At 38.5% G+C, this 26,832-nt stretch overlaps 1 protein-coding gene and 1 non-coding gene across 2 annotated transcripts in view; both read right to left on the reverse strand.

The window, feature by feature from the left end:
* The window catches only part of Kiaa1210 (KIAA1210 ortholog), a 50,329-nt gene extending 25,776 nt beyond the window's left edge, over window positions 1–24,553 (reverse strand). Inside the window, exons 1-5 of the mRNA XM_047535299.1 lie at window positions 24,493–24,553; window positions 17,820–17,988; window positions 11,257–11,383; window positions 10,797–10,934; window positions 7,067–7,222 (exon numbers count right to left, since the gene is read on the reverse strand). Of these exons, the coding sequence (XP_047391255.1) occupies window positions 7,067–7,222; window positions 10,797–10,934; window positions 11,257–11,383; window positions 17,820–17,988; window positions 24,493–24,553 (651 nt within the window). The remainder of the gene's footprint in view (window positions 1–7,066; window positions 7,223–10,796; window positions 10,935–11,256; window positions 11,384–17,819; window positions 17,989–24,492) is intronic.
* Window positions 23,262–23,377, reverse strand: LOC124972751 (small nucleolar RNA SNORA61). The gene has a single exon (XR_007106531.1). It is a non-coding gene; the product is annotated as a small nucleolar RNA SNORA61 (small nucleolar RNA).
* Window positions 24,554–26,832: the final 2,279 nt, after the last annotated feature.

Genomic DNA, 26,832 nt, shown 5'->3' on the forward strand with positions numbered 1-26,832 from the left:
TTTTCCAATTCTCCTGCATTTTAGAAGGAATTTAGCACAGACAACTTCTAATTAAAAGCTGGAGTTAAATGAGTTCCTTTTGCCTCAACATCAGCCTGGTCCTACTAACTCAGAATCTTCCTGAAGAGAGAACATGGTTGAGCCTTGGATCAGAAGAGATCCTTTCTACTGGGTGTTAGGTGGCCATACACTCCTTTGCTGTTAGCTGGGGTAAGGGCAGCTCTTTGGAAAATTAAAACACATTTTGTCTCCATGTTTTCCTTCTTTCAAGTACCTCGACCCAGCACGAAGTAGTTCAGTCAATAATTTACCCTTTGGTCATCCTTTTAATATCTTCCCTTTCTGTGGTATGATGCTACAGTTTCCCCACTTCCTTTCCTGTTGATAGGGAAACACTTGAGGAAGGAGAGTGAGCAGGACAGCTGTCTTGTTGGGACAAAGGAAAGCCCTGGCTGTCATGCGTGAGCATTACCTGGAGGCCACGTAGGCCCAACTTTCATCCAACAGTCGGCAAAAAGGCTGAGGATAAATACACTCTGAAACTATCTGGGGGGACGTGAGCCTAGAATGCCAGGAAGCTGGGTTCAGTCAAAAGCTGGTCAAAAGCTAGTCTTGGGAAGTCTCCAGCAGAAGCATCTCTTGGTGGGAAAAGTTGTTCTTGGGGAGAGGCTTCTGTGCCAGGAAGTACTGGCACAGGGTGTGAAACATCATACTGGCTGTTGAGATTTTAATTCTCTGGATGTATCAAAGTAGCTTATGTAGCCATTCCTGAGAGTGCTTATGCAGCTGCTACTTTGCTCAAAATCCTTTGCAACATTTTTGCAACTCGAAGTTCCAGGAGGTGGAATTTCAGATATTCCCTGCAGCCCCCCTCCCATCCCCCTCTCTGAAGTTTGTAATGTCTTAACTTATATAGAAAAATAACATGGGTTTTGGGGGGGTCTGGGAGTGTAGCTCAGTAATAGAGCATGTGCATAACTACCTGCATGAGGTACTGGGTTCAATCCTTAGCACTGCACACACACACACACACACACACACACACACACACACAGTACATGGACTTTGGAATTGAATTTGAGGTCCTAGCCATACCATAGATTGGCTCTTTGAGCTTTAAGAAGTTGCCCAACTTCTTTGAGCCTCAGTTCCTATATATGTAAAATGGGGATAATAGCAATATCTACTTTGGTGGGCTATTGCAAATATTAAATCAAATGACACATACAAAGTGCTTAGCATAGTGCCTTTCATAAAAGGAAGTCTCTAAAAATATTACCTGGTATTGAAACATTAGAGTTTAAGTAGCTGTCAGTTATTCCATTGGATTGGCTAATAAACAATACTGCTTCTATTGCTAGGCAATAATTTTACATATTTACATAAATGCTAAGAATCACATGATTGAGTGAAAAGTGTTCTGAATTGGAGCAGGAATTCTGGGTTCAAGTCTCATCTTCACTTCCTCCCTGCCTCCTCTGGCACTGATTGGTCCTGTGGTCTTGGCCAAGACATTTCACCTCTCTGAACCTCAGAGATTTTTAAAATATAAAATGGGAATAAGTCTATCTTTCCTATCCACCTTACAGAGTTATTGAAAGAATTGAATGTACCTCTATGTGCAAAATCACTTTGTAAACTGCAAATTTCTATGCAATGCTTGGGAGGGGTCATCTTGCTCTCCTTTGATATATGAGAAGATTAAAAAAAAAGATTGTCCTGGACTTCAGAGATTTTTTGTAAAAAAAATAAAGATGAATTATGGAGCAAGTCATCAGAGGTAACTCAAGAGACACGATGAGAAGGAAGCAACATTGCAGCAATATAAAATGGCTCTTCATTAGCTGTTATAGTTTGGTTATGGAATATCCCCCAAAGCCTCATGTGTTGAAGTCTTGGTACCCAGCTGGCAGCACTACCAGGAGGTGGTAGATTCTTTGGGAGTTAGGGCCTAGTTGGAAGAGGTGGGTCATTGGGAGTGTGCCTTTGAAGAGCATATTTTGTTCCTAGACCCTTCCTTTTTCTCTTTCTGCTTCTTGTCTGCCGTAAGGTGAATAGCTTTGTTCTGCCACACCATCCTCACAGTGATTTTCTGCCTCAGCTCAAGTCCATAGTGATGGGGCTAAGGAACCATGGACTGAAAACTCTGAAACTCTGAGCCCAAAGAAATCTTTCCTCCCTTAAGTTGTTCTTCTCAGGTACTTTGTCACAGTAATGAAAAGCTGACTAACACATTTACCATTACAATGGAAACAGCACTAAGAATTCAGAAATAAACCCATTTGTCTATGAACAACTGATTTTCAACAAGAGTGCCAAGGAATTCAGTGGGAAAAGAATAATCTTTTCAACAGTGGTGCTGGGGAAACTGTATCCACATACACAATAATAAAGTTGCACACTTAGCTCACACCATACAAAAATTAAGTCAAAATGGACCAAAGACCTATATAAGACCTAAAACTATAAAACTCTTAGAAGAAAACACAGGGGTAAATCTTCATGATCTTAGATCATATAATTAGATGTGACACTAAAAGCATGGATATCAAAAGAACTAATGGACAAAATTAAACTTCATCAAAAAAAGTTTTTAAAGTTGTTCATCACAGAACACCATCAAGAGAGTTAAAAGACAACTCACAGAAGGGAGAAACCACAGTATTTGCAACTCACATATCTGATAAGAGTCTAGTATCCAGAATATACAAAGAACTCTTAAAATTCAACAACAAAAAGACAACCCAATTAATAATGGGCAAAATGCTTGAATAGACATTCCTCCAAAAAGATACACAATGGCTAACAAGCACATGGAGAGCTGCTTAGCATCGGTTAGTCACTAGGTAAATTCAATCAAAAGCAGTCAAAACCACAATGAGATACTACTTCACTCCCACTAGCATGGCTACAATTTAAAATAAAGGAAATCACAAGTATTATCCAAAATATCAAGAGATTGAAACCCTCATACACTGCTGGTGGGAATGTAATGTAAAGTGATATAGTGCCAGGAAACAGATTGGTGGTTCTTCAAAAAGTTAAATATATAATTGTCATATATTTCACCAATTCCACTCATAGTTATGTACCCCCAAAATTGAAAACAGGTTCAAACAAAAACTTTTATATGAATGTTCATAATACCATAACAACACTCTTCACAATAGCCAAAAGGCGGGTGGAATATATTCTGTATAGTCAATGAATGAATGATTAAACAGAAAGTAGTGCATCCATACAATGGCATATTATTTATAAATAAATAGGAATGAAGTTCTGATACATGTTACAATATGGATGAACCTCAAAAACTTGAAAGATGCCAGACACAGAGGCTACATATCATATGATTACATTTATATGAAATACACAGGACAGGAAAATACAGAGGCAGAAATAAAATGAGTTGTTGTCAGGGGCTAATGGGAGGCAGAAATGGAGAGTCACCACTTAATAAATTCTGTGTGATCTACTGCCCACAATCCCAGACCCCCCAAACTTGAATCCCATACACAATCATACATGTCTGTTCTCTCCATGGGCTCTGACGGTAAGTTTCCCAAACCATCAATTTTAGAGGGAAGCACCTTCCATTTCCCTCTGTATCTTAGTTTGCACTTCCCACTAAATAGAATTTTCAGTGGATATGTTTCAGAGTCACTCCCACAGGCCAAAACTCTCCACTGATCCAGTGCAAAGAAGAGATCACTGGGTCTTGGAGATAGAAAAAATACAGGGGCTTCTATAAGTAAGATCAGAAAATAGAACCCTTCAAGATGGCTTCTGGTTATGGCACCATGTGAATATGCTGGGAAATGTAGACAACTTGTTCTCCAGTGCCAGTTCACAATGCAGATCACAGGACTCCCATCTGTTCAGACTATATGTTTTCAAAGTGCCAGATTCTGCACTTGTGGAGATTACTGGGATTCTCTCTCTCTTTCACCTATCCCCTTACCAAAAGGGTACTCTCCCTCCCCTGACAAATCACCAAGTGTGTGGTGCTGGGGCACTCTTTCTCTCGTTATTCTAATAGTCCAATTTTGGGGGTCTCACCTAGTCACTGAGTCTCTACTGCTGAACTCCAGTGCTCTCTTATGACTCCCCACCCCAATCTGTACCTACACACCTGTTGTTTTAGTTCTATATAATGTAGAAACAGGAAAACCTTATGTGCCTCTAACTCATTATCTTGGATCTCCTACCTTTTAAAACATTTTAAAGTGTGCAATTCAGTGGTATTATGTACATTCACAATGTTGTACAGCCATCACCCCTATCTAGTTCCAGAATTTGTTTGGTTCTTTCAAAAGGAAATCCAGCACCTGTTAAATTAATTCAGTAAACTAAGAAGATACAAAATCCACATGCAATAATCAGTAGTTTTTCTATACTCTAATAATGAACTTGAAAAGAAAGAATTCAGGAAAGAAATCTCATTCACAATAGCCCCAAAATAATAAAAGCCTTCAAAATAAACCTAAGAATGTGAAAGAACTCTATGATGAAAATGACAAAAAATACTGAAGAAAGTAATTGAAGAACACACTAGAAGGTGGAAAGTCCTCCCATGCTCATGGATTGGGAGAACCAATACTGTTAAAATGTCCATATTACCTAAAGCAATCTACAGATTCAATGCAATCCTCAATGAAATATCAATAACATTCCTCACAGAACTAGAAAAAACAATCCTAAAGTTCATATGGAAGCACAAAAGATCCTGAATAGCCAAAGCAATACAGAGCAAAAAGAGCAATGTTGAAGGCTTCACAATTCCTGATTTCAAAACATACTGCAGAGTCATGTTAACAAAAACAGTATGGTATTGACATAAAAATAGACACTCAAATCAAGGAAACAGAATAGAAGACCCAGAAATAAATTCATGCATCTTCAGTCAACTGATTCTCTAGAAAGGTACCAAACACATGCATTGGAGAAAAAACAGCCTCTTCAGCAAATGGAGCTGGGGAGATTGTATATTCACTTGCAGAAGATTGAAACTAGATCCCTCTCTCTTACCCTGTATAAAAATCAACTCAAAATTGATCAAAGACCTTAATGCAAGATTTGAAACTTCTAGAAGAAAACATAAGAGAAACACTTCAAAATATTGGCAGGTAACAATTTCTTGAATAGGATTCCAATATTTCAGGAAACAAAAACAAGAATTGACAAGTGGGGTAACATAAAATTAAAAGGCTTTTCAGCTAAAGAAACAATCAATGGAGAAAATAGACAATCTACAGAATGGGAGAAAATCTTTTACGTGTTATTGATCTGACAGAATTAATATATAGAATATATAATGAACTAAAAGAAACTTTAAGAAAAAAGTAATCCAGTACAAAATAGACCAATGACTTGAATAAACACTTCTCAAAAGAAAAAAATACAATTGGCTAATAAGTATATGAGAACAGTTTTAGCCAGGCAAATGCAAATCAAAACTTCATTGAGATGCCATCTCACCCATCAGACTGGCTATTATCAAGAAAACAAAAAATAACAAATGCCAGCAAGGATGTGAAGAAAAAGGAATCTTTATATACTATTAATGGGAATTTAAATTATTACAGCCACAATTGAAAACAGTGTAGGGGTTCCTCAAAAATCTAAAAGTTGTACTTTCATATGATCAACCACCCCTAGGTATATATGTAAGGGAATGAAATCATCATACAAAAGAGATACTCAGGTTTATTATGTTAGTGCAGCACTATTCACAATAGTCAAGATACAGAATCAGCCTAGATGAGTGGATAAAGAAAATATGATGTATGTATACACAATGGAGTATTATTCAACCAAAAAGAAGAATAAAGTCTTGTCTTTTGCAGGAAAATGTAGAATGTGTGGAGGACATCATGTTAAGCAAAATAAGTCAGACACAGAAAGATAAGTATTGCATATATTTAAACATAAACAAGATGACCTGAATGTAAAAAAGGGACTATTAGTAACTAGAAGAGGCTCATGGGAGTGGGGAGAGAGAGAAGGGGGAGAAATGATGAAGAACAAGAGAGAAGGGAAGGTGGACAGGACCAATTCATGATATATACATGCAAGGAAATATCACAGTGAAACTCATTAATTTGTACAATTAATATGTGTTAATAAAAATGGTTAAAAATAATAAAATGGTTAAAATGGTAAATTTGGTATCTGGATCTTTCCACAAAAACTGTTATCTAATTCAATCCTTCCACTTGAATTTTAGATTGCTCATCCCAACTCATCTGACTCAGTGACACTCTTCCTCTAGTCATAACCTGACTCCATAAATCAATGAGCATCCATCTACCTACTACCAGTTTGTGCTTTAACTTTGGTCCTAACCTAATTTTTTGATATATATAACTGAAGGCTGCTTCTCTTTTAACATCAAGATAAGAGTTTTGTTCTGATTGGTCAATTATCTTTATTATAAATTATGTTTCTGTTTACTTTGTGGTTTCCAAAGTTAAGTGTTCTAAACCCTATATTGCTTCAAAAGCCCTTCCAAGTTCCACAACCAATTAAACTAAACACACATTAATTTGAGAATGGAAGTAATGATATGGGCAGAATCTATTAATTTTCCAATTCTTGATGGATATTATTTTTTTGAGAAACCTAAACATAAGAAATGCATACACTCAGGCTGTCTTATGTTTCAGTTGATTTTTCATATGGATATGTGTCTATCTAATAATACTACATGTCCTGAAGTTTGAGACATATTGTTTGGATTTGAAAGTGTATAGGCTTTGCTTCCCTTAAACATGTATATTTTTATTTTGACAAAATAACCAAGAACATCTGTTAATTATTTTTTTCTGACATACTGTCCTCCATTGCTTATGAATTAAAATGGTCATTGTTTGGTTTATAGAATTGGATAGGAAATGTAAACCACCATGCAAATCAAAAAGTTAAGAATGGCAGTTCCTTTACACAATCAGTCTAACTGTCCCCCTAGTGTTTAGCTACAGCAGGAGAAATAGAAGAACACAAGAAGAAATTATGTCTCTGATGGGTCACCAGCCCCACAACCTGCCCCTCAGGAGGAGTCTAATACCTTCTTTGCTGCCAAGATCTTGCGTGATGAAGCCTTCATGTGTGGGTTTGGAGGTAGCTCATCATCACCAGAGATTTCTTCCATGTCCTTAGAAATTGTGCCAGAACGGATAAGAGGTGGGCTGATACTGGGCTGGCGTGGGCGCAGTGGAGGGATCTGACAAGGAGGAGAAAGGAAGGGAAAAGTTAGAATGCATGCTGTCCCCTAAGTTACTGGCATTTTCTTGTTCCTTAATTGCTAAAGGACTAAGAAGTAACCCCACCCCCGCAAAAAAAAAAAAAGAAAAAAAAAAAGAAAAAGAAAACAAATGATGGGCCCAGGAAACCATCCCTACCCATCTATCTTTACTTCTAGTACCAACTTAAATCAAAGACTAACAGCTTTAGTCTATCCTCTGGGTTGCTGCACACATTTGACAAACCCCAAAGACAGAAACTTCACATTGCTTGTTTGATCAAAACTGAATACTGCTGTTATCTCATTACGGATGCTAACTACAAATCTTTCTTCATTATGATCTTTGAACTTTGGTCATACCTTTGGAAACTCAATTCTTGTAGAGGTGACTCTTTGGGTCATGATCTGGGATTGGCATCCAAACTACTATCCTCACTCTTGTTATTCCAGGAATTGTCTAGACTGGATCTTGACTGTTTGTTCCTTGTTTTAATTCTGTCCATATTGATTTCTCTGGGATTTTTAAAAGAAAATCTATAGACCGAGGACTACAGTAGCTCAGTAGTAGACTACTTGCTTAGCATGTGTGAGGCCCTGGGTTCAATCCCCAGCACAGAAAGAGAGAGACAGAGAAGAAGAAAGAAAGGAAGGGAGGGAGGGAGGGTAAAAAGGGGGAAAAGAGGGAAGGAGAGAAGAAGGAAACAGAAAAGAAAGAAAATCTATAGATCTAGTTCTGTTTTCCTCAGGGAATAAAAATTGATCATTCGAATATTCTTTTGAGTTCGGCAGACTAACTTAGTTAATCCCAGTTTGAAGATGATGGGACACTTGACTTCAATGCACTGGTACTTGCCAGGGTCCTCTTGATGTGGTTTGGAATCCCTGATTTTATTTTAAACAAATGTGGGATAAGCATCTACAATGTGTCACGCCCAATCCTAGGAGCTGGGCCTACAACAATGAACAAAACAAGATTCTTTCTTTTGTGAAGTTAACATGCTTGTTTCTGTTGTAGGCTCTGCCAGACTCAGAATGTAGAGCCTTCAGACATTGTAGCCAAAGAAAATGGCAACACTGGAGGCTTGCCCAAGTTTTGCCTCTGAGTTACTCCAGATCAGGGTCTCCAGTGCTCCATTATTACTACCAGGTTCTATTGAGGGCTCTTAAGAAGAGGCCAGATTGACCATCTCCAAAACCAGCTCCAGTAATAGTAACTATAAATAATGACAATTTTTACTAAAGGTTACAATGCGCCAGTCAAGGGGAGCTCTCCATAGATGTATGTCTTTAAGTTTCACAATTCTTTGAGGTATTTGCTAGCATGGTCTCCATTTTACATAATAAGGATAACAAACTTTGAGAGATGATGTAATTGGCCCAAATTCTCTCAGTGGCAGGGCAAGCATTTGAAAGGTCTGTCCAGCTTGATAGCCTGTGTTCTTAACCACTCTAGTCTATGAACTCTTAAGAACTGGGAAGGGGAGGTCCCATACTGAAGACCAAGTTTGGGAAGTTAAAAAGAATCAATCAAAAGAGATGGTGCACCTGCCTATTTAAGAAGAGCCACAGAGGGCAAGTTGGGCCTGAGAATAATATGAAAAATTGCTTTGTGGTCTTGCTTTCTTAAATAACTGAATTTAATTTGATTACATACCAGGAAGATATTAATAATATGCTGTGACATCTTCTTAACTGTGTGTGCTCAGATAAAGAGAACATAAAATGTCTTAGAGAATAATCTAGGAATCTACATTCCTAACACTTCAAAGAGGACATCAGGTAAATATCTGGCAGGGAAAAAAATTGTCTTGGTCTTGATATTTCTAACTCAACTATATATCTAAATTTCCTCTTTCAAAAGCCTCTAGTTGCAGCTGGGTGTGGTGGCACATGTCTGTAATCCCAGTGGCTCAGGAGGCCGAGACAGGAAGATCACAAGTTCAAAGCCAACCTCAGCAACTTAGGGAGAACCTAAGCAACTCAGAACAATGTCTTTAGATAAAATATATAAAAGGCTGGGGATATGGCTCAATGTTTAAATAACCCTAGGCTCAATTATAGTACAAAAAAAGCATCTACTTGCTCTGAATGTCACCTATAATTCACTATGGGGAAGGCCCCTTTCAAGGAACTCACCCCCTTGCCAATTCCATACTTGTCCCTGCTTCTATGTAGCTACTGGGTGTCAGGAACTTTGACTTAATGCTATCAACTACCCTGCATTTAGGGTTGTCACACTGGCACTTACAGGAAGTTTCCCACTTAGAGGTCAATATGATTGCTGATGACTCAGGACTAATTGACACCCTCTGCTGTCTTCAGTTCTGTTTCCCAGGGCAAGGCCTAAGGGAACAGGTCAAAGGTCCTAGGCACTGGCCCAAACCAAGCATTAAAGAAAATTTACCTTTGGGCTATTACGGTTGTAGTTTTCCCCACCTCCTTCATGGTGAGAAGCAATACTCCTAGAACCTTTTTCTCTTAATTTTCACACACACAAAATCACTCTTTAAAAAATGTAATATCTCTGTTATGTGGGTCTCTTGGTTTCTGGGATTAAGAGAGGAGGGGGAAAGGGAGGTATCCAGGAAACAGGTATCTTTTCCCAATATGATAAATAACCCTATGGCATTTGGTTATGGTCATGAGGTGACAGAAAGCATAGTTATGGAGTCAAATGAAAACTGGTATTGATATTTATAATTGAAGACCAAAAAGTGCATGGAAGTGACTTCCTGCTATGATGCAAAATGATAACAGTCTACTGACCCTAGGGGCTTTACAACCATAAGGTAGGCACCATTGGTGATTATTTCAGTGTTTTCTTCTCCACTCTTCATGGCTAAAAAACCTAGCAGAACTTCCACACACTGTACAGAAACTATGGCAATTTGTATGGGGACTTATGCAGATTGTCATAAGTAAGTCCTACTTGCTTTTTGCCAAATGCAGATTAATCAGGTCTCCAGAGGAAAATATCCCCTCATGTGGCTTTCCTAGTCAAATGAGAATCTTTAGGCATAATCCCACCCATAACTGAGAGAAAGAGGAGGAAGCTGCTAAGGATCGATGACCCAGCAACATCTTTGGGCTCCATCTGGGGAATTTCTGAATCAGAGCTCCAGAAGTCTATGACTGAGCAATGGAGGCCTACTATAAGATTAGGATTAGCCAGAAGTAAGAGAAAATCCTATGTACATCTTGCATTTTATTGGGGCTAAAGGTGTATCTTTTCCAAGAAGATGCAAAGAGGTTGGGCATCTTAGAAACTGGGGTAAAGGAAATACCTCGGTTAACACATCTGAGTCAGATTTCCAAATCTACAACTTATTGTTTAGGTAAGCTTGAATTGTTTCTAAAATTTTTCTGAGTCTTCAATCCTCCCAAGCAATTCTTTGAGGTAGGTATTAATATTATACCCACTGTAGATTAGAAAAGGAAGCCTCAGAGAGGTAACTAGCCCAGAGTCACATAGTAAGTAGCAGAGGGATAAATCAAGCATAGATCTATCTGTCAGACTTAGCTACCCATGTTTCAAACAATTCCACTCTCTTACCTCAGTGATCTTGGAGCCTGCAACCCAGACTCCACTTCTGGGTACATATCGGGGGACAACTCCAAACATCGCTCCAGATAAAGCTCCATGTACATTACTAGTCCCAATTCTAGGCAGAGTTCTGGAAACATGAGATCTCTGTGGAAGAAAGAAAAAAACTTGGGAGTTAGTATGCTGACATATAACAGTGTACTGGAACTGCTAAAATAGTGAAAGTATTTTGGGGGTGTGTAGAGAGAAGTAAATATCATATATTAGCCAACATCATGTGCTGGGCAATAGGTAAGCATGTCATATTTATACATTTTGTCATTCACTGCTTACAACAGTCCTATGGGATAGAATCAGCTGAGAAACACAGCAAAATTCCTCCCTCCTTTTGGGGGGAATGGGCAGGGTGGAAGTAAGGAATGGATAAATAATAGTCCTGTTAGGCACTAATGCTCAAGTCCACCATTACCTGTAGAGGTCTGCCTCTCTGGGACTCCAAAGAGGGGTGCATTTTGATTGCTGATCTTTCAGTCTCGGGCTCCAACATGAATATGCTATCATGGGATAGGGCTTTGTTTCCCATGTTGCTCTTGATTCTGGACAGAAAGGAAATGTCTTGTAAAGCAGCCCATGGGCCACAGGAACAGAAGACAAAGGTATACTCACAATATGGCCTACCATAGATAACTCAGGAAGAGTGTGGGGATGCATACATAGTGACTCAGAAAGCTGTTTTTAAGATATTAAGTAAAAAAATAAAGAATATCATGGACCTATTTAATATATACACAAATATTGCATACATATATAGTTTATTTTCAAAGAAAAAAGTCTGGGAGGACATTTCCTCTGAGGAATGGTACTTGGGACAGGAAAGGAATTTTCATTTTCTATTTTATGTACTTTTGTATAATTTTAATTTTAGAAATTATGAACATGTCTTTTAAATATAATAGTTTTACTGAGGTATGTATTACATATCACACAATTCACCCATCTAAAGTATACAGTATAATAGTGGTAGTTATGGGGACTGAAAGGGATGTTATAGATCTTTCACATCCAGCTGCTCTCTAGTGTTTTTTGTTTTGATTTGTTTTTTTAAAAAATAGCAAAGATCTTCCCAAATGTAAGAGGCTTCCATTTATCAGTTTTTTTTCCTCTTTCACACAAAGGCTGTGTGATACATCTGTCCTATTTTCAAGTTCATATTATGTACCACCCACTCCTCCTCTCCTCCAGTTTGCTTTTCCATTTGCAAATACATTCTGATTAGGAATGGAGCTGGGTCAATCACAATTATGTGTTAAGACAAATTAAGGGAAATCTAGAAACAAATGAAATCTAAATGCCTAAAAGACTCCTTTTGGGATGTGGTAATAATGTACTTTATCTTTGAAATTTTAGCCAAAGGCATCACAAGACGAGAAAACTACAGACCAAAATATCTAATAAATATAGACCTAAAAATTCTGAATAAAATATTAGCAAACTGAATTCAGTAACATGTAAAAATAATTATATGCCATGACAAAGTAGGATTTGCAAGGAATACAAAGTTAGTTTGACATGAAATCTAATGCATGTGATACACTACATCAATAGAATAAAAACAAAATCCACATGATCATTTCAATAGATATAGAAAGAACATTTTAAAACCTGATGCCTTTTTATGATAAGTGAGTGCACTCAAACTTGATAGAGACATTTATGACAAAACCACAGCAAATATCATACTTGATGGTGAAAGACTGGATGCTTTTTCCCTTAGATCAAGAACAACACAAGGGTGACTGCTTTTGCTATTTTGACGTTGTATTGGGAGTTATAGCCAGGGAAATTAAATTAAAAAATAAAACAAAGGCATTCAGAATATAAAGGAAATTATGTCTATTCACAGATGGCACGATTTTGTAAACAAAAACTCCTAAGGAACTCACTAAAAACTACTAGAACTGATAAATGAATTCAGCAAGGGTACAGGATATAAAATCAGTATACAAAGTTGTATTCTATGTACTTGCAATGAACAATCTGAAAATAAAATTAAGAAAATATTTCCATTTATATCAGCATCAAAAAGAATAAAACACTTAGGAATAAATTTAACAAAAGATGTTTAAGATGTACCTTAAAAGTCATAAAACATTGTTGAAATTAATTAAAGAAAGCCTAAATAAATGGAAGGACATCCCATGTTCATGGATTGGAAGGTTTAATCTTGTCAAGATGGCAATACTCCACAAACTGATCTACAAATTCAATGCAATCCCTACTGGAATTCCACGCGCAAGATAGTGTAGCACTGGCATAAAGATAGACATATAGATCAATGGAATAGAGTTGAGAGTCCCAACATAAACCCATAATCTAGTTATTTGGTTTGCAACAAGGGTTCCAAGACCATTCAATGGGAAAAGAATAGTCTTTTCAACAAATTGTTCTGGAGCAACCTGATATATACATGCAAAAAAAAAAATGAAGTTGCACCCTATCTATCTCACACCATATATAAGAACTAATTCAGGCCGGGAATGTGTCTGAGCACTTGCCTAGTATGCATCAAGCCCTGCTCACTCCCCAGCACCACACACACACACACGCACGCACACACACACACACACACACACACACCTCAAAATAGACCAATGACTTAAATAAAAGAGCTAGAACTATAGAAGAAAACATAATGGTAAATGTCAAGATGGCAAAACTCCACAAATTGATTGTGAAGATCATGTGTGTGGATTTGGCAATGGATTCTTAGACATGACACCAAAAGCTCAAGAAACAACAACAAAAGTATATAAATGTATTTCATCTAAATTAAAAACATTCGTGTTTCAAAGATTACTAGCAAGAAAATGAAAAGACAACCTACATAATGGGAAATATACTTGCAAATTATATATCCGACAAGGGATTGGTCTATAGAATATATAACAAACTCTTACTATTAAGAACTCTTACCAGTAATGATACTTATTATTGAATTCTTAAGTAATTCAACAATAAAAATGTAAATAACCAATTAAAATGAAAACTATCTAGAAATTTTTCCCAAAAAATACACAAATTGGCTAACAGGCATGAAAAGGTCTTCAATGATATTTATCAGCAAGGGAATTCAAATCAAAACCACAATGAGATACTATTTCAAAAACACTGGAATGGCTAGAATCAAAGCTTCAGATAATAAGTATTGGCAAGGTCGTGGAGAATTTTGAACCCCCATATATATTGCTAATGAGAGTGTAAAAATGGTACAACCACTTCTGGAAAACAGTCTGGTGGTCCCTCCAAAGGTTAAGCATATAAGTACCATTTGTTCCACTCCTAGTATATACCCAAGAGAAGTAAAAACATAAATCTATTCCAAAACTTGTGCACAAATATTCATAGCAACATTATTCATAATAACCAAAGGGTGGAAACAACCCAAATATCCATCAATTGATAAATGGATAAAATATGATAAATTATATCATACCCTTTATGAGAAATGCCCACAATAGACAAATCCACTGAAACAGAAAGCAGACTAGTAGTTGGCAAAAGGTGGGAGGAAATGGATAACTATTGCTAATGGGTACAGGGTTTCTTTGGGGCGTGATAAAATGTTCTAAACTTGGGGAATCATGATGGCTGCACATGTAAAAGGTAGGATTTATAGCATGTGAATTCTATTCCAAAACAAAATTTTGAAGCTATTCCTGTTAGGTAGAGAAAATGCATATATGCATATATGCATATCAAAGTCGATATTAAGCATGAAAGGAAGGAAGGGAGAGAAGAGGCAAGAGAAGATGGGAGGAAAGGAGAGAGGGGAAGGGGAAGAAGGGAAAAGAAAGTAAGCAGCCTACATGCTACAACATGGATGACCCTTGAAAACACACCAAGTGAAATAAGGATGACCTTTGTATTATTCCACTTATGAAATGTTGAGAATAAGTATCTTTAAAGAGGCAAAAAGTAGGTTAGTGGTTCCTCAGGGATGGGATGAGGGTAGAAGGGAATGGGGACTGAATAAGGTTTCTTCAGGGAAGGACGGAAATGTTTTAAAATTAGATAAAATAAAATTTTTAAACTCAAGTATGCTAAATGCTTATTACCTTTATTACAAAACAATACTTGTAGGTAGGCACTTGTAAAAAAAATCTGTCTATAAATGGTAACTAGAGAAATAGCTTCTACATTATAGAGTTAACATTAGCCTTGTCACTGTGAGTCTGTCTGGCTGTGAGGCCTGCACACAGGTGTACTTAATCCCTACAAAACTCTGCTACCCAAATGGCACTGGTAATAATGGAACACACTCTGCTTTACTAACAGAGCAGTCCAGAAGAAAAGCGAGGTGACTCTCTAGATTAACACTCAATGGGCATATGTAACTGATCTAGAACTGGAAGAATATTGTTTTCACACATCTATACACACACATATTCTCACTATGCATACATGTTACTCATTCAGTGCTGCTCTATGACCTGCTGGCTCAAATCAGGCTGAGAATCAGTGTAGCATCTGTGACCTTGCCTTCTCTGTTTTGTGCAGAAAAACCCATAGAAAATCTCAGGTTACAAAAAGGCTTAGAAATCTCATTTCCATGCTGTGCATCAGCCAGAGTGCAGCTATGGAACTGGACCTACAGTGCCAAGCTCTTCCTGATCAAGAGATGACATTAGGGTAAAGTGCTTGCCTTGCAAGCACAGGGCCCTGGGTTTGATCCCCAGCACTGCAAAAAGGAAAAAAAAAAAAAAGAGAGATGACATTAGTATCAGTTGTGGTCAAGTTTGTCAGGAACCAAAACTCTTCCACAATGAACATATCTAACATATCTAGTGTTCATTGATCTGCTACCTGGAAACCAAAAAAAAAAAAAAAAGAAAGAAAGAAAGGAAGAAAGGAAGGAAGGAAGGAAGGAAGAAAGGAAGGAAGGAAGGAAGGAAGGAAGGAAGGAAGGAAGGAAGGAAGGAAGAAGGAAGAAAGGAAGAAAGGAAGAAAGGAAGAAAGGAAGAAAGGAAGAAAGGAAGAAAGGAAGAAAGGAAGAAAGGAAGAAAGGAAGAAAGGAAGAAAGGAAGAAAGAAAGAAAGAAAGAAAGAAAGAAAGAAACTATAAGTCCAGGGCTGGGGAGATAGCTCAGTCGGTAGAGTGCTTGCCTTGCAAACAGAAAGTCTCTGGGTTCGATCCTCAGCAACGCAAAAAAAAAAAAGAAACTATAAGTCCAAACAAAATATCAGTCTTAATTAAGAGCAATAAAAAAACATTATGACGGCACCCATTAAGATATATCAAATGAACAATGGGATTTGTCCATTCTATCGGATACATTTTAATACAGTCTTGGATATAGATACTGGTTCTATTGTATAGACCAGGAGAAAGCTGGCTGTAGGTCTGGTTATGATTGGTTGTTTCAGTGGATGAAAAATGAAGCTAATCTCCTTAATTTCTCCAGGGTTTCTTCTCTAGCACGTTACACAAGAGATTAGGGTTGGGGGTGATCTTCAGAACCCAAAGTTATATTATTTTTGTTCATTCATGCTCTTTACAAAGATGATCTCTCTCTTCCCTTTCTTCCTCCCACTCTCATACACACACACTTATTTTTTTAAAGAAATTTTTTCACAATACCTTTATTTTATTTATTTTTATGTTGTGCTGAGGATCCAACCCAGTGCCTCACACATGCTAGGCAAGTGCTCTACCACTGAGGTACAACCCCAGCCCATACACACTTCTTAATGTGGAGAATACATCAGAGAGAATGGATCATTTTGGAGGGGGAAGTACAAGTAAGAGGGGGAGATTGCAGAACTTTAGTAGAGACAGTTCTACTAATTCTCAGAGACAATGAAAATAAACCTCGACACCCCTTCCTCCTCACTGTCTTGTATTTAGCAAGGCCAGTGTTAGCTTTACTTAGAGAAATGGTCTATAAAACAATGGTCTACAATGGCACTATTTATGAGAAATGGAAGAAGCCTCTGTGTCCAAAACCATGTCTTGCACTGGCAAGGCTACCACAAAGTCCTTACTCTAGATCCACTCTAAGGTCTTTCTCGTGGAGCCATATGTGTTATCAGGCCATTATGTCACAGAAGTGTTGGAAGGAGGGATCAAGGGTAGCATAACATGGTAGCTAGCTGTCCTACTGCCATCAAGCAAAGCCTTGCAAACATGGCTAGCAGCACTGGTGAGCTCTGTCAGGAGTCCAGGAAGTCTGCAGTTTCAGGCCAGGAGAACAGGCCCAAGTAAAGCTTCACAGAAGGAGATCCAATGGACCCAGGGACAGCTGGGGCTACTAGATGTTCAGAGGAAAAAGCATAATAAGATGTTGAAACTGGGGCACTGAAGATAAAAAAAAATGAATAGGAGTGGCAATAGTAGCTGAGAGTCTTCCACATATACCCTCTTGTGATCAGTTAGGCTACTGGGGTGGAGGGAGCAAGGGATTGAGCTTGCTTGCCTGCTTGTATTCTTTTACAACAATGCAGTTATTTTTATGCTAAAGTCCCTCCCCCTCCAGCTCCATGGTTTTACTATCTGGAATTTTAATCATGCATTATGAGATCTGCTCCCCTTGATGAGATTTTCAGCCTAGAGGCCAGGCAAGCAAAGCAGTCCAAACTTTCTGAATGACCAAGGCCCTACTTATGGTATAAAACAGGCCTCCACTTCCTCACTGGCAGTGGGCCCCACATCTCAAGTTATTGTAGCCAGTGCAGGAAGGGTTTCTGGATCTGTCTAAACCCTCTAATCCAGTGCTCCTGAGGAATGGCATGTGCATTGACCATGCTCCAACCCACTGGGATGCTTAACCCAAACAACAAACACACGTGTGCACAGAGAAGAGGCCCCTGGACACAGCCGCCTTGGCAACGGCTGCAAGCCTGACCACTAGCAGTGCAGAGGGCAAGATTCCCTGAGACCAAAGATCCATTGGTAAATTGCCAAAGGAGGTTCTAGATATAGCTGTCTGCCTTTACGCCACCCCAGCCCCCCTGCTCGTCCCCTACCTGAGCTTACCTGTGTTCACCAGTTTCGTCGTCATCAATTTGCTTCAGAGAAGATGTGTTAATATTGCTGTTGGACAAACTTGGCTTTAAGAGTCTCCCTCCCTGTCCATCATCAGGATCTTTTTTCTTCTTCTTGCCAAAAAAGCTCCGGAAGGCTTTAAATTTGGATTTCTTCTTTCCTGAAATTGAGAAATGGAAGTGAGGCAGAGTGTGATAGAGGAAGGAAAGGTAGGAAAGGAGACAGAGCCTTCATGACAGGAACACTGTTTTCCTAGGTACCCTGTGGATCTCACCCCCAGGGCCCACAGCACCTCTCCTTTGGTTTGTACCTCTCATAGAAACTCAGTAACCAAGAGTTTGAGATGCTGGTAAAAGAAACAACCCAAACCATAGCTTATGAACTCTGGGCAGTTTCTATCAAAGTCAAACAAGGTATTTACTTGCCTCTCAATTTCAACTATTAATTAAAACACACACTGATATATCCAAATCAATTAGCAATAGTTGAATAACACAGACAGTTGTCAACACACACACACGCACACACACCTCTTTCCTTTTCCTAAGAATTTCATTTGTGTGAAGGGGTGATTGAGCCAATGGAAGGACTTGTCACTTCCCAGACTCCACTCTGGTAGCTTGAGTTACTGCTATCCAGTGGAAGAGCCAAGTTCACATACATGAAAACCACTTTAGAAATCTTAGAAATCCAAGCAGGAACTGATACCACCCAGACTGTGTGCTGAAAAGATGCACACCCAAAGTGTGAGTGCCGTTGACTGGTGCAGTGAATGAACACTTCCTTGAGGAAGGAGTTTGTGAGCAAGGGAGATGTCTGGGAATGAGGAGGAAACTGACTGTGTAACAGCTATGTCAAACTCAGGTAACAAAGGGTTTTTCGAGGTGTGTGTGTGTGTGTGAACTACTGTGTATATTGTTCAACTATTGCTAATTGCTTTGGATTTATCTACACAGTTGTTGCCCTTTGCAAGTGCAGATAAATGAATGTTTGCTCCATCTAGAATAATTACCAGGACAACAGTGAAGAATGTGAACTTTAAATGTCCCTGAAGCTCTGTCTGCTTGGACTTTCTTTAGTTTCCTACCAAGCATATGTCCATATCTATATCAGCAGAAGAGAAGAGGGGAAGAATTAGCTCTTGTTCTCAGTGCAATAATTTACCAACTCAGGTGTCTCATTCCAATATTCAGCAGTTTGGTCTCCGGAAGGCTTCACCAGCATAGCAATGCTGCAGTGGTGGTGAGGGCCCCATACCAGGGTGTTGTCAATGGAGCAGCCATTGTGGAAAATGTGATGGTATAATGGAAAGCAGCACCAAAGAGTCTGAAAACTCTGGAAATCTAGGCTTGAATCTGATATCAGTAGGCTCTGTGACTTTACCTTGGGAAGTCACTCAACCCCAATGAGATTCAGGAAAACAAAGGGGTTACACCTGTTCAGCATCCCCCAAAGCATGTTCAGAGGGATGCACCAAAGTTTTGTTACATGAAAAGGGAATCTGCCATTCAGGTAATCTGGGAAATGTTGAATTAGACAAAGTTCATTGCTTTCCAATAAGACTTTGCTGAAACTTCAAAATGCTAATGTATAGCAAGTGCGGATCAGTGAAATAGAGCAAAGGGACCAGGGGATGGGAGGCTGGGAGGGAGGAGCAAGCCCTTGGGAGAAATATTGGCCAAATTATATTGCTATATTCTGTGCATGTACTAATATGTTACAACAAATCCCATCTTTGTGTACAACTATAATGCACAAACAAAAGCATGGAGAAAAATTAAAATAAAAGAATGAAATAGTGCTTGCATGTATAATGAAGAATCTGGGCAACAACATGGTCTCCCAAATGCACATAAGCAGAATGTCTGGCAAACGTATTTTGGGAAATGCTACCTCTAGCTCAGTAATGCTATGACCTATTTTTGTATTAATTACTCCTAGGCCTGCCTCTTAGAAAAGTTTCTAAGTTGGGCATGGTGGCTCACACCTGTAATCCCAGTGACTCAGGATGCTGAGGCAGGAGGATTGCAAGTATGAGGCCAGACTCAGCAATTTAACAAGATCCTGTCTCAAAAAAATAATAAAAAGGACTATGGGTGTAGTTCAGTGGCAGAGTGCCTCTGGATCCAATCCTCAGTACTGGGAGGAAGAAAAGTCAGTTTCCTCACCTTCAAGGATGCCATTAAATCTAGTTTCCCACCAATCTGTGCAATCCATGCCTCTTTTCTCTGGACACATAAAACTTGACTATTAGCACGAATTTTGCATCTGAATACTCTCTAGTCTGTCCATTCATTCATTCGTCTATTCAAAAATATTTATTAAGGTCAAGCACTTACTATGTTCTGGGTTTCAATGAGAAAGGAATAAGATATAGTCCCTATGTCTTAGCTACTGTCCCCACGTCTGTACCCTCTTTAGCATCCCCCTTCACAACTAGCACAGTGCAAGGCATGCGATATCACTCACTCACAAGACAATTGAGTTCAGTGAGGAGTGAAGAATACCAACATATCTTCTCACTCCCCTTGATTGAGACTACTGAATAGAATCATTCTTATGCTTTCTATAATTTAAACACTGGCCCTTAACTGGGGTTGATGTAAATTGTGAATAACACAGGCAAAGAACTTAGCATAAGATCTGGCATGTACTAAATGCTTAATAAATGTGAGATAGTATTAGGAACTCAATAATTACTTGTTTTTTAAGAACAGATTCAATTCTTATCTAGATTATGCATGATTAGAAGCAGAAGCCATCATGGGGTAGGGCAATGAAAGATTGTTAAACTTTTTGCTTGATAATTGTTGCTTATATAATTCATTTTGATGACCTGGTCAATTTCTTATCAACTAGGAAGCCTATATAGAATTGATTGACCAATTCTACCTAGCAATAGAAAGAACAAAAAATATAAATACAACAACAAATATATATTTTTCCCATGTTCCCTCCTTTAACTTTTTCAGAAAAATAAAATACTTTCTATAAGAATACATTAAAATATTTTAAATGATATTTAACCTCACAGAACCACTGTGAGGATTCCATGTGAAAGTTCTTGGAAGTGTATAGCACAGAGTAGGCTGACTCTAAAACCATCTCTGTTATGCTCTTTGGCCTTCTCTCTCAATTGCCCCACCTCCAAATGAGGTTTTATGTAAAATTCTGATTACTATAATGACAATTTCAAAGTTTGGTGCTGGAAAATGTTTCACAACTGACTGTCTGGGGAAAATTCCCTGATCCATATTATTTGCCTATTGGTGCAGAGCAAATACTCCCATGACTAACTTGAAGCTACCCACATGAATTTGAGAAGGAGATTGGCCCCATCTCCCAAACCAGCCTGGACCAGCTCCAACACACTGCAAAGTAATTCCCGCCCAAGGAGAATGAGTTAGGCAGAAGGCCTCTCACAAGCAGAAAGGAGCATGCTACATTTTAGCCTTGGGAGGCACTGCCATTTTCCAAAAGAAGAAACAAGATTTATTGATTTCTGAAAAGTAGGTATACTCCAGGCCTCCAAAACTCTATGCTCAGAACATAGCATAAAGAATGGTATGAGTATAACCAGAGAAATGAAAACCTGTACCCCATTTGTATACTATGAAACAAAAAAATGAAAATATAAAAAATAGATATGATAGCAAAAGAACAGTTAAAAACTTGGGGTGAGGGGTTACATTTCATTAAAGATACAACTTTTATAGTAGACAAAAAAAAAGAATGGTATGAGCATTCACTAGGTGTGGAAACTCAGTGACTATTGCCCCTCCTTGCTTCAAACCCCCAGAATGGAAGAGAGGAGGGCAAAGCTAGAGAATTTGGAGTTGCAAATCTGCTTCTCATAAACCAGCAAAGACAAAAAAAGGAGAATCAAGAGCCAGTAATGCCACCATCTACAAACACTGAATAGCTGAATAAAATACCTCTAATTACCTCTTCAGACTGTGAAACCAAATTTACCAAACATGACAATGCATAAACAGACAAAATTATGCAATAACATTTTTATGTTTCTGAATTAAGAAAATGACTCGTGACTTTAGAACTGTAGCAGGTGCTAAAATTGAACATGCACATATTCTAATTTTCTCCCAATTTTTCATTCTTTGTTGATAAGGAAAAATTATTTTCCCACAAGGATTCAAAACACCTTAAGCACCATGTGTCTTTTTCAAGCATGACCACTGGAAGAAAAGAATGCTTCCATTCCATCTTATGGTGTAGTATGGAAGTCACATAGCTTTGAAAGCAGGGAGTTGGGCAACATAGAGAGAAGGTAACTGCTAAACATGGTGGATGGGTAGCCTGTTGATCCAGAGCAGTGTGATCACAGCCTTAGTGAACAATCTGTTGCTGTGGCCAGACATAAAACATCAGCTTCAGGAAGTCTAATTCTTCAGCCTGTTTTTTGTTTTTTTCTCCCAGTGCTGGGGATCAAACCCACAGCCCTGAACCTGCTAGGCAAGCACTCTACCACTAACCTACATCCCAGGCCTCTTCAATTTGCTTTTTATTAGAACACCTCAGTACTCCCGACTGCAACAGACCCCCAGGTATAGAGATGAGTCCTGATCTCAGCCCTGGAAATGAGTTACAAATCTGGGAACAATTACTATTTTTGGTGGAGGTTAGGGTGCTGGTGAATGAACCCAGGGGCACTTAACCATGATCCACCCAGCCCATTTTATTTTTTATTTTGGGACAGGGTCTCGCTAGTTGCTCAGAGCCTCGCTAAGTTGCTGAGGTTGAGATACTCCTGCCTCAGCCTCCTGAGCAGCTGAGATTACATGAGTGTGCCACCACGCCCAGTACTATGTTACTTTTGAAAACAATGACAGAATTCAAGATGGTTGCCATATACACAAATGCATAAATCAGCCTTTCAAGTTTCTTTTTTAAAGGGTTGCTTTTATACTGCCAGCAGCTGAGCCCTGTAAAGTCTGTCTTTCAAAAACTAATAAAAGCACAAAGGACAGATAGACCTAGATAGCAGGTAGGGATCAAAACTCACATTTGTATTCAGCAGGGTTTATATAAGCCACTTATATACTGGGCATCTTATACCACCATAAAGAATAACAGTCATGATCAGTGAACCGAAAACTGAGAACTGACAGTTATCTGGACTTCTCCTATAACAAAGCTATTGACTTCCCTGTCCAAGTCCAAGGACTGTGTATTCCCAAACAGCAAGTAGCTTTCACTATTATCATCCAGTGAGGGCCTGCAATGTGTCACGTGCCAGAAAATAGCCCAGAGAAATCACAGCTAAATCCAAAGAAGAAATTGTTGCTTCTGAGTTGTATATTTTCTTATCCACCATGCACATAGGCAGCCCATCTGGGTAGAAGTTAGCTTTAAAAATTAGTGCATAATGACCGTATTCTCTTACATTGCTGCTTGAAAAGAAAACATCATTCACCCTGCTTGAAACTAGCCCACATACCATATACCAAACTGCAAAGCTGTGAGGCCAGCCTCAGTGTTATTTTACAAGCACCAAGACCAGTGTTCAGGACTGATGAGAAAGGGAACGAGAGATTAAAGAAAACATTTCTTACTAACCTTTCCTCCCTTCAAACTCCTAGTTGCCATCTTATTCTCTGGTCAGCACCAATTAGTTCTAAAAATATACCTAAATATTTTATCTTGAAAGAATCTTGAGAACAGAGAAAATGCATTTCCTTAATATCTACTCACCTTCTTTTGTAGACATCTGTCTAGCTCAGATCCAAAATGATAGATCCATTGACTTTGTAGTTGGGTCTGCTTTGATGAGGAGGCCTTTCATTTATTTACTCATCCATTCATTTATTAAATATTTTGGAGTGCCTGATCACTCTCTCTGAGACTTAATACTAAGCAGGAGTAGCACAGAAATGAAGAAGACCCAAGTCTTTTACTTAAGGATCCGTGACCAGCCTCAGCATCCCTTGACCCACATATTAAGTGAAGTCAGGCCTCCAGGAAGTCACAAGGAGGTTCCAATCTCTCTGTCCTTGAAAAAGTCTTCTGCACCATATACTACTAAAGAAAACTCAGCAAAAAGAAAAAAACAACCTGAAGAACAACCAATGTACTGTTAAATTTAGCTCTGACTTTAAAAGCAATGTCTTACTTTGTGTCTTTTCCTATTGTGTGTGTATATCAAATCTTATCACTATTTGTGACTTATATCTCCTTTTCTAGTATTCCATTTATGGTCACCTATCACTCACAGAAGGAACCACAATTTAGACAATGAATACATATCTGTGTATGTTTTGTAAAAGAGAATTTTTGTAAATTGAATCCTATTTAACAGAAGCGTGAGGTGCTATGTTTTGTTTCTATCTACCTTTACTACTAAAACCCCCAATTCCTCTATTTGTTAAACATGGACTACTATCTACCATAAAATCTCAGTTGAAACTGTCAGATCATGGGCTGTTCTGACTGTTTTTTTTCCAAAGAAGATTGCAGACAAACCTATAGGCCATCAGAGTTGGAGATGACAGAGAAAAGGTTAGAAAACTGAAAAGTATATATGAAGTAAGTCTAATGTTATTAGAAATTTCATATGAGCTTATTTTCTTATGACTTGGTTCTTTTTCCTAGGAGCTGAGCACAGTAAATCTAGTTCTGGTTATCAAGGTTTTATTGAGTTACTTACCCTCATCACTGGTCTCTACAATTTCTGAACAGCTAGGAATTTCATTTAGTGATTCAGCCATACTAGGCTCACTAAAATAAAATACAGATCAAAAAACAGAAAGATCATTGTTTGATATGCAGGATCAGCAATCATTTCACCCTATTCCTTATCTATCCTTCAGTTAGGTTCTTTTTAAAAATTTTTAGTTGTAGATGGACACAATACCTTTATTTTATTTATTTATATGTGGTGCTGAGAATGAAACCTAGTGCCTCACACATGCTATACAAGTGCTCTGTCAATGAGCCCCAGCCCCAGGATTCTTAAACTATTCAAGAAAAGATGTACAAATAGAATCATCATTAGGGAGAATTAGACTCTTTTAAAAAGACAACGATTCCATTAATACGAAATGTACAGAATAGACAAATGCATAGACATAGAAAATGCCTTATTTAGGGCTGGGGTGATGGTGCTTTGGGGGTGATAGATGAAAAATCACTGCAATTTTCTGGGCTATTGTAATAAACATAGCAGTATCCTTACTCCCTGCCACTAAGGAAGACTTTTTAGATGTTCATAAAATAAACTATCTCTGACCTTAAGGGAAGCCCATACAAAAGGAACCTGTTACCCAAAAGAGCAGGTCACAGTAGGCTAACACGGCTCTTGACCCACCACCTTTGGTGTTAGAAGAAAGGAAAATAACCTTTAAAGAGAAAACTGTGAAAGACAAAAGGGAAAACAAAGAGGGCATTGTGACAGCATCTGAACCCTAGAGTACTAATAGAACAATTCAGTCTAACCCTGGACTTTACATGGTCTGAGATTCTTTCCGGCACATTTGCCTTATTTCCCCAACCAAATCCTAAAGGCCCTAAGGACAACATCACCGTCAACCCCTCAGCTGGGACATGTGGAACTGTCTCCCTGCAACAAAACACACCAACATCCCCGGGATTTCAACCTCTCTTCCTATTACCACAACAGCTCTCTGCTTCTTGTTAAAGCTAAACTCAAGAGTTATCTGTACTCACTGCGTTAGGGCCTTACTTTGTATTCTCTTCATCACTCTCCATTGAATCAGGTTTCCAAGGCCAACCACTTCCAAAACCCGTCACCAAAACTGCTCCCGTTAAATTCAGCAGTTACCTGACCTTCTGGCAGCATCTGACTCTCCTTTTGGTCACTCCCCTTTTTTGAATAATTTTATCACTTGCCTTTTGGAACATCACACTCCCCCCAATTTTCCGCCTACCTTATTGGTTGTTCCTTCTCAGTCTCATTTGCTGAATCGTTCGCCTCTCCCTGACTTTGAAATGTTGTATCTTCAAGGCTCTGACCTTGGCCCTCTTCTTTATTTACAATCATTTCCTAGACCAGTCACATTAAACAGCAATGTTAACATTAGCACAATTACAAACCATATATGTAATTTTAAATTTTCTAGTAGCCACATTTTTAAAAGTAATGATAAAAATAATTCCCCCAAGGGCTGGCTCAGTGGTAGAGTGCTTGCCTGGCATGTATGAGGCACTGGTTTCAATACTCAGCACCACATATAAGTAAATGAATAATGAGCTGGGGTTGTGGCTCAGTGGTAGAGCACTTGCCTAGCATGTGTGAGGCACTGGGTTTAATTCTCAGCACCACAGATAAATAAATGAATAAAATAAAGGTCCATCAACATCTAAAAATATATTTTTAAAAAAGGATAATCCCCCCAAATAGGTGAAATTACTTTTAATAGTATATTTTATTTAGCTCAAAATAACCAAAACATTATTTCTACATTACTGATATAGTTAAGATTCTTCTTTTCATCAGTTGCATCAGCCTCTTACTCAAACTCCTCCTCCCCAAGTCAGTGACTTGTCATTAAGCTCAGAGTAAAATCTCAGCTCCTTACCATGGGCCTTATTTGATCTGGCTCCATCTCCATTTCCCCACTGACCACCAAGCCTGCTACTCTCCCACTTGGTTCCTAGTCTCCAATACACCAAGACTCTTTGAATCTCAGGATCTTTTTTTTTAATGTTTATTTGTTCTTTTTAGTTATAGATCTCAGGATCTTTACATTCACTGTTCCCTGTGCCTGGAGGACTCTTTCCCAAAACAGTTGTCAGTAGCATTCACACATAAAATGTTACTCCACTCAGAGAGCCCTTCCAACATTGCCCTAGTTAGAGCACCCCATTTCTCCATCACATTGTCCTTTATCAATGTCTTCACAGCACTTCTCACTACCTGAAATTATATTCTATATTAATAACTTAATTGCTCATTTCTCATCTGTCATGCTACTAGAATATAAACTCCATGAGGGCAGGAGCATTGTTTATTCTGTTCATCACTGAT

Source organism: Sciurus carolinensis, chromosome X (assembly GCF_902686445.1).
Source record: "Sciurus carolinensis chromosome X, mSciCar1.2, whole genome shotgun sequence".
In the NCBI taxonomy this organism is placed as follows: Eukaryota; Metazoa; Chordata; class Mammalia; order Rodentia; family Sciuridae; genus Sciurus; species Sciurus carolinensis.